The sequence below is a fragment of the Phoca vitulina genome, unplaced genomic scaffold (genome assembly GCF_004348235.1).
Source record: "Phoca vitulina isolate PV1807 unplaced genomic scaffold, GSC_HSeal_1.0 scaffold14, whole genome shotgun sequence".
Classification (NCBI taxonomy): domain Eukaryota; kingdom Metazoa; phylum Chordata; class Mammalia; order Carnivora; family Phocidae; genus Phoca; species Phoca vitulina.
Window position 1 is genome coordinate 35729501 of NW_022589717.1, and position 8675 is coordinate 35738175.

Consider the following 8675-nt stretch of genomic DNA (forward strand, 5'->3'; position numbering starts at 1 on the left):
ATATGATTTCACTCATGTGGAATCTGGAAAACGAAATAAATGAATGAACAAGCAAACAAAAAGGAGAATCAGATCTATAAATACAGAGAATAAACTGATGGTTTATCTGGGAGAGAGATGGGGGGATGGACAAAGTGGATGAAGAGGCATGGGAGATACAGACTTCAGTTATGGAATGAATAGGTCACAAGGATAAAAGTTACAGCATAGGAAATATAGTCAGTGGTATTGTAATGGTATTGTAATGGTATTGTATGGTGATAGAGGGTAGCTACACTTGTGAACATAGCACAACATACAGACTTGTCCAATCACTATGTTGTACTCCTAAAACTAATGTAACATTTTGTATCAGCTAAACTCAAATTAAAAAAAAAAATTTAAAAAAAGAAAATCAAGGGATGGATGGACAAAAAGACACTATCCATAGAGTACAAAAAGACAAGAATCAGAGAAAATATGTGCAAATAATGTAATTAATGAGGGATTAATAACTAGAATATATACAGAAATTCTAAGACTCGACAACAAAAATACATTTAGTTTTGTATGTAGACTTTTACAAATAGCAATATATAATGAGATTTAAATGTTATTTGAACATGATTTCGACAGTGTTTCATACATTATTTCTCAATTGCTATATATTTAGTTTTTTAAATTAATAATAAAAATAAAAATGTAAACAATTATATCTGTACATCAAATTGGAATTGTTTTGTTTCACTATAAAATTCCCAAAATAGGAAATACTGCATCAGATATTAACATTTTGAATTTAGAGATATTTTATAAACTCAACCTTTACATTGCTTTATTCATATAAATAATATCTTCATTTATTATAATCTTGAACCATGGCTAAAACTACATTAAAACAAAACTGGTGGATGACAGTTAAAAAACCCTGAGATAATGATCCCTAAATTTTGCTGTGCTGTTGATTTTTCATGGGATTATTGCTTCAGACATCCTGAAAATATTGGTATGGAGTGTAATCTGAACATATATGTTTTTGAAGAGCTCTCCAAGTGATTCTAATGCATAGAAAAGCATGGGAACTGCTGTCTTAAAATAACTGGCTTTCATTTTCATCCTATGTTATATTTTAATTTAATTTTTAGGAGGAGTGTTTTCATCCGTCTATGTCTTTTTATCTGCCACATAATTATATTGTCATTTTGTCCAGATGTTTTAAATGCACAAGATTATCCAGTATATATTGCTTAATGCATTCTTAATAAACATGGATTTACTCTGCATTTTGTTAAAACATCATGCCTGTTATTTTTTTATTATGTTAATCTTTACCTATCACATAACATCCACTATTTTGTGCCTGTTGCAATTTTGTTTAATACGTAGTTTTTCTGAATAGCATGTAAGCTTGGAACCCAATTTAAGAGTCTTTGTATTACAATTGACCTTCTTTTAGTGATTTGAAAGTCGCTTTACCCTAGTTTCTCTTCTAATTTTTAGTTTATAAAAATATAGTTGAATTTTGTGTTCTCTCATTTTAAACATAATGAATACAATTGCATATTGGTGTTTTGCCTCTAGGAGTGAAGGGTTAAAGAGGCAAATGAACATGAAATTGTTCTAAAGTATTTGTAAATATTAGGAAGAAAAACCAGTTGCTGATATTAACTCACTAATGGTTGAAAAAAAAATGTAGGTGTTGCACTTAAAGACTAAGAACAAATGAAAAAGTAGAAAGCACAAATTTCAAGACAGCAGAAAAAAACACATTTTATCCAATAGAAGTCCGGAAAGAAAAACATTACTCAAAAGTTAAATCCTGTAAATAAGAAACATGAAATAAATGATTAAAATGATACTAGTAATAGGGCAATTCCATTAGTATGTTTATATGTATATAGTTAAATGTATTAAAAGATAAGGCCACTCAGATTTTACATAAAACAAGTTCTCTCATTGCATTCTCTGCAATTATAACATATAAAAAGGGGATACAGAAAGAGTTTTTAAATGATAGAAAAATACCATGGAATTGTAAGCCAAAATAAAGCTAAAGTAGCAGACTTAATGCCTTAAAATTATTAGCAAAAAGAAAATCATGTAAATAAAACATCACATAAAGAATAGAATTTCACATATTGGCAAGGGAAAAGAGGAGCAAGACAATAGAATGAGTGCATATGCAGCATGATGAGAAAAGATTAAATCAAGATTATTAGCAGCCTCGAATGCATCTGGGAGAGATGACTAACAAACTCAGTTTAACTTGAGACCTTAGCAATGAGAAGGCATTTCTTTTTTGTTATATCAAGGCGATGGGTTTTTACAGATAAAAATCAAACATGCACTTTGGATAAAAGTTTTTTTGAAAAAAAGTTTTCATGTTTCTTATAAATGGTTGCATTTTAGAAATACATATTTAAGAAATATTTCAGTATTTGATTTCTATTTTGTATGTGTCTATGACATCCTATTTTTTAATTCATGGTGGTGATTGATCTGTGGTGGAAAAAGCATGATTATATTAGAGTTAGATAGATCTGTGTTTGAATCCTCTATTTAATGCATAATAATAAATTTGCTCAGTCCAACTTAGACTTACATTTTAGGTTGCCTAATTTGTAAAAAAGGCATAATCAATATATTCCTATTATTTATAAATCTAAAATATGTCTCAAAATTATAATAAAATTCACTTCATTGTGAAGATTGTATACAAATTACTTAACACCTGCTTTGGTACATATTAGAGATTAATAAGTATTTTACTCCAAGGAAATAAAGGCTGTAATTTAAGGAGACTGTAATATAAGGAAAATTTTAAAATTTAGATAAATTAATTGCTAACACCTTATGGCAACTGAATATTCAACTTCCTATGATGGTATAAATATAGTGTTCTACAAATTATGTGCCCAATAATGAGGCAAAATGTCAATGCCACAGGTAATAAAGACATTCTAGCTTATGACTCATATAATGACTAATCAAAAGGATATGTTCTACATATTTGGCATTTAAATGACATTAAGACCCATACTGAGCTTTACAGTTACATACTCACACTGATGGTTATCTACACCGTTAGTTATGTTCCTCAAATAGCACAGTTTTTAAAAAAATAATCATATTTTTAAAAAAGAATCACATTGACATCTTATTTTGTATTTGACAGAACAGTGAATAAACCTGCCTTTCACCAAATTTAAACAGATTTCTGAAAATTGTATTTGCCTTATTAGAATGTTTAAAGAATTGAAGATCTATCCTAAAGAAAGAAAGTGATGCAAAATATCACCTCTAGCAACAATTTAATTTATAGTTGAAGAAATTGAGAAGAAGAATAGCTAAGGATTCCATTTGGGATCACTTGAAATATAAAATAATATTACCTAGTAACCTGATAGATTTGCTTAAACAAGTCTTGTCAATTTTTCTGTTTTATATTTTTGTTGTATTATACAAAATAATAATCTGATTAAAAGAGTACTGTAGAGGATTTTAAAAATGCACACATTTGAAATATTCTAAATAATAGACCCATACTTAAGGTATATAAAATAGCTCATGCATATTTAGTGGGTACAGGAAAATTAGAAAGTGTTTAAAATTTGAGATTAATTAAATCATGTTTAATAAAAAAAAGGTTTAGGCTGATGAGTTATCTCATGTACTATTTATGAACAACATCTTGATGGGAGAGAGATCTGAATTACTACTATGTCTCTGGCCTTATTTTTTTTATTTTTATTTTTTTTCAGAGAAGGTATTTTATCATCAGAACAGTATGGTTTCCTATATTTAAGATCTATTTATTATTTATTTTTACAAGTAGCAAAGTCCCTCCGTTTTTTCCCAGCTTAATATACATGGATATAAAAAGCTATTGATTTCACTCTGCCTCCCACCCCAACCTGAGTGGGGTAACAGGAAGTTGTGAGCTCAGAGCAGGCTCCTGATGCCAGGGTGGTTTCCTCTTTACCTCGGACTTAACTCTGGCACTCTAATCAGTCATCATCTTGCTGATTTCTTTTCAGTTTAAGAAAATCTATGAGTTTGTGAGCATCCTCCCCAGTAGACAGGTCTACAAAGTCCTTGGGAAGTCGGTAACTCAGATAGGGACTGGGTTGAACCGTCACTTCACTGTTTGTGCAACGGAAAGCTGGAGAATCCTGCTCCAGAGCATCTCCTTCACTAAAATCACCTTTTAAGTTTCTTCCAGATACCGATTCTTCCCAAGTAAACAGCAATGAATCAGTCACCTCACCAAACGGATTAAAATCAATCAGCCACACCTTCCTCCTGCTGTCTCTCTATATCGAACACAAAGTCTTCATCCAAAAATTTGTATTGTGTGTGTTTCTTAAAAAAGTCTTGTATGCATCTGCAAATCTCTTCCTTTTGTTTAGAAATATGATCATAGTACTGTGTATAGGCCCTTTGAGAAATACCAATAAGCTTGTTTTCCTTGACAAAACATCGCAACTCAGCCCCAGGAATTAATTCACACCATTTTCGAAGAACAAGCTCATATTCTATACAAGGATCTGGAGAATCATCAATACAATGAATAAATGGCTGAATGAAGTCACGAGTGATGAAATCAGAACTCTTGAACAACAGAAAGATGTCGCGGAGGGTTTTACATTTCAGAGAACTGTTCATTGCTATCCAGTATGCATCCCTTGGGGCACTCCAGTTAAACTTAGGAAATGCACTGCTCCCCAGGGAATTGATAGCTTCTTGGACTTTCGTGGTGAACTCGCGAAATTCCGGTGCCGTAAGCGTAGCCGTGTTCTCATCATCCGACCACTGTATTTCTTCTGCCTCATCATCACTGTTTGGTTGAGAATGTGTTGGTGGATCTTCCCTTCCCGAAACTACCAGAGTTCCATCGTGGAGTAAATAATCCTTCACATTCTGAGGAAGTGGAAGAATGATGCTCTGGATGGTAAGGCTTCGGAACAGTGGATACCAGGCGGAGAACTGACAGGGCAGCACATGCTCCTTCTTCATCCTCCAGCTGCCGCCGCCGCCGCCTCTCCCTCTCCTTCCAGCACTCTCCTGGAACCCAGGTCTCCCATCCCGGAGGTACCCGCCGAGCTATTTTGGCTCAAGGACTCTTCTGGTCCATAAAGTAGGGAGGTGGTAGCAGAAAAGAGAGCGAGGAGAATCGCAGGGACTCCCTTCAGTATTCACTCATACACGCACACACGCACAAACACACACAAAGCGTTCGCGTCCTGTCTCTGGCCTTATTTTATATTTATGTTTATCCACATTTATTTTGGAAGTTCATGACAGCCTGCTGCTAAGGTGATAACTGTAAGTAAAGTGCATTTAATGAACTCATAATGACTATTTTTTAAAATATTTAATGATGTTGAGTTTTGCCACGATCACAATTTCTTTTCTAGGAACAATCTATTTTTTTTTTTTTTTTGCTGAAACTTAATTAGTTATTAATAACTGTAATATTTTTGTCCCCTTTGATTCTTAAATTCTGCCTTATAATTACATTTTTGTGAACAAAACCATGAGAGGTGAATGCTGTTTTCTTCCATATGATTCTAAAATTCTCTTTTATCTATAATAAATACAGAAATAATTCTAAGAGCATTTTCACAGACATTTCAGTTTATACAGATTGTCTGGTCCTTGACCTGCAATGGCTTGACTTAGGATTTTTCAACTTTACCATGCTGTGAAAGCAATAGTCTTCAGTAGAAACTGTACTTAGAGTTTTGCATTTTGATCTTTTCCTGGGTTAGTAGTATATGGTACGTTGGCAGCTGCAGCTCCCAGTCAGCCAAGTGGTCACAGGTGTAAAGAACAAATACACATACAACCATTCTTTACCGATACAACCATTCTGTTCTTGTTTCAGTACAGTATTAAATTACATGAGATATTCAACACTTTATTATCAAATAGGCTTTGTGTTAGATGATTTTGACCAACTATAGGCTAATGTAAGTGTTCTAATCTGCTCAAGGTAGGCAAGGCTAATCTATAATTCTCAGTAGGTTAAGTGTATTAAGCGCATTTTTGACATATTTTCAACTTACACTGGATTCATGGGGGATGCAACCCTATTCAAAGGCAGGGAAGATCTGTACTTTGATTATTTTGTTCCACATATATCTCTGGGAATTTCCCTTCCTTCCTTCCTTCCTTTTTTCCTTCCTTCCTTCTTTAATTCCCTCCCTCCTTTCTTTCATTCCCTCCCTCCTTTCTTTCTTTTCTTTCTTTCTTTTTTTTCTTTCTTTCTTCCTTCCTTCCTTTCTTTCTTTCTTTTTCTTTTTCTTCTTTCTTTTATTTTCTTTCTTTTTTCTTTTTTCTTTCTTTTCTTTCTTTCTTTCTTTCTTTCTTTCTTTCTTTCTTTCTTTCTTTCTCTTTCTTTCTTTTTCTTTCTCTCAACCATTTGTGGAACTCCCATAAGAAAAATAAAAGCTTTTCTTTCTATTATAATGTCTTGTATCTTTTGTCAGTATATTCTTTTTTTTTTTTTTTTTAAAGATTTTATTTATTTGAGAGAGAGAGTGAGAGACAGAGAACATGAGAGGGAGGAGGGTGAGAGGGAGAAGCAGACTCCCCGCTGAGCAGGGAGCCCGATGCGGGACTCGATCCCAGGACTCCAGGATCATGACCTGAGCTGAAGGCAGTCGCTTAACCAACTGAGCCACCCAGGCGCCCTTGTCAGTATATTCTTAAGAAAAATTTCCAACTCTGGTATTTGTATGGAATTTTTAGACCACATTGTAAAAAAACAAAAAACAAACAAATAAACAAAAACTATGTGCTATTGTGTCCACCTTTGAATAGTAAGAATATAATCATGATGAAGATTGCAGAAATTTAGCTTAGGAGATAATTGTTTTGCATATTACTTTGTATTTCTTATGTATTCACATTGCATTTTTTTCACCATCATAAAAATAAAAAGTAACTTTTATTTGTTTTTCAAGTATTTATTTATTTATTTATTTATTTATTTATTTATTTATTTATATTAACATATAATGTATTATTTGTTCCAGGGGTACAGGTCTGTGATTCATCAGTCTTACACAATACACAGCGCTCACCACAACATATACCCTCTCCAATACATTCCAGTTAGTTAACATACAGAGCAACACTAGTTTCATGTATAGAATTTAGTGATTTTTCACCCACATACAACACCCATTTCTCATTACAAGTTTCTTCCTTAATCATCATCACCTATTTAACTAATCTCCCCATCCACTTCCCCCCTGGTAACCATTATTTTGTTCTTTATAGTTAACAGTCTGTTTTTTGGTTTGCTTCTTTCTTCCCCACCCCATCCCCCGTTCATTTGTTTTGTTTCTTAAAATTCCACATATGAGGGAAATCAGAGGGTATTTGTCTTTATCTGACTGACTTATTTTGCTTAGTATAATACTCTCTAGCTCCAGTCACCTCATTGAAAATGGCAAGATTTCATTCTTTTTGATGGATGAGTAATATTCCATTGCAAATATATATGTGTGTATATATATGTATATATATACACCACTTCTTTATCCATTCATCAGTCTGTAGACATTTGGGCTCTTTCCATAATTTGGCTTTTGTTAATAATGCTGCTATAAACATCAGCGTGTATGTAACCCCTCGAATCAGTATTTTTATACCTTTTGGCTAAATACCTAGTAGTGTAACTGCTGGATTGTAGGGGAGTTCTATTTTTAACTTTTTGAGGAATCTCTATACTGTTTTCCAGAGTGGCCACACCAGTTTGCCTTCCCACCAACAGTGTAAGAGTGTTTCCCTTTCTCCACATCCTTGCCTAAAATTGTTTCCTGAATTGTTAATTTTAGCCATTAGTTGTGAGATGCTATCTCATTGTAGTTTTGATTTGTATTTCCCTGATAATGAGTAATGTTGAGCATCTCTTCATGTGTCTGTTAGCCATCTCTATGTCTTCTTTGGAAAAATGTCTATTCACGTCTTCTGCCCATTTCTTAACTGAGTTATTTGGTTTTTGGATGTTGAATTTGATAAGTTCTTTATAGATTTTGCATACTAACCCTTTATTAGATATGTCATTTGGAAATATCTTTTCCCATTCAGTAGATTGCCTCTTAGTTGTGTTGATTGTTTCCTTCACTATGCAGAATCTTTTTATTTTGATGAAGTCCCAATAGTTTATTTTTGCTTTTGTTTCCCTTGCCTCAGGAGACACATCTAGTAAGAAGTTGCTACGGCCGATGCCAAAGAGGTTACTGCCTGTGCTCTCTTCAAGGGTTTTTATGGTTTCAGGTCTCACATTTAGGTCTTTAGTCCATTTTGAGTTTATTTTTGTGTGTGGTGTAAGAAAGTGGTTCAGTTTCATTCTTTTGCATGTTGCTGTCCAGGTTTCCCAAAACCATTTGTTGAAAAGACTGTCTTTTTTCCATTGGATATGTTTTCCTACTTTGTCAAAGATCAGGTGATGGGTATTAAAGAGGACACGTACTGAATGGAGCACTGGGTGTTACATGCAAACAATGAATCATGGAACACTACATCAAAAACTAATGATGTAACGTATGGTGATTAACATAACATAATAAAATACATACATACATACATACATACATTCCTGAAAAAAAAAAAAAAGATCAGTTGACCATATCATTGTAAGTCCATTTCCAGGTTTTCTATTCTGTTCTGTTGATCTATGTGTC

General features: G+C 33.3%; 1 protein-coding gene across 1 annotated transcript; it reads right to left on the bottom strand.

Annotated features, from left to right (window-relative positions):
• Window positions 1-3830: 3830 nt before the first annotated feature.
• Window positions 3831-5029, bottom strand: LOC116637392 (cell division cycle protein 123 homolog). Its single transcript, XM_032412743.1, is given in 2 exon segments — window positions 3831-4293; window positions 4295-5029. Coding segments are annotated over 2 exon segments (1008 nt in total). The 5' UTR covers window positions 4996-5029; the 3' UTR covers window positions 3831-3986.
• Between the last annotated feature and the right edge of the window lie 3646 nt (window positions 5030-8675).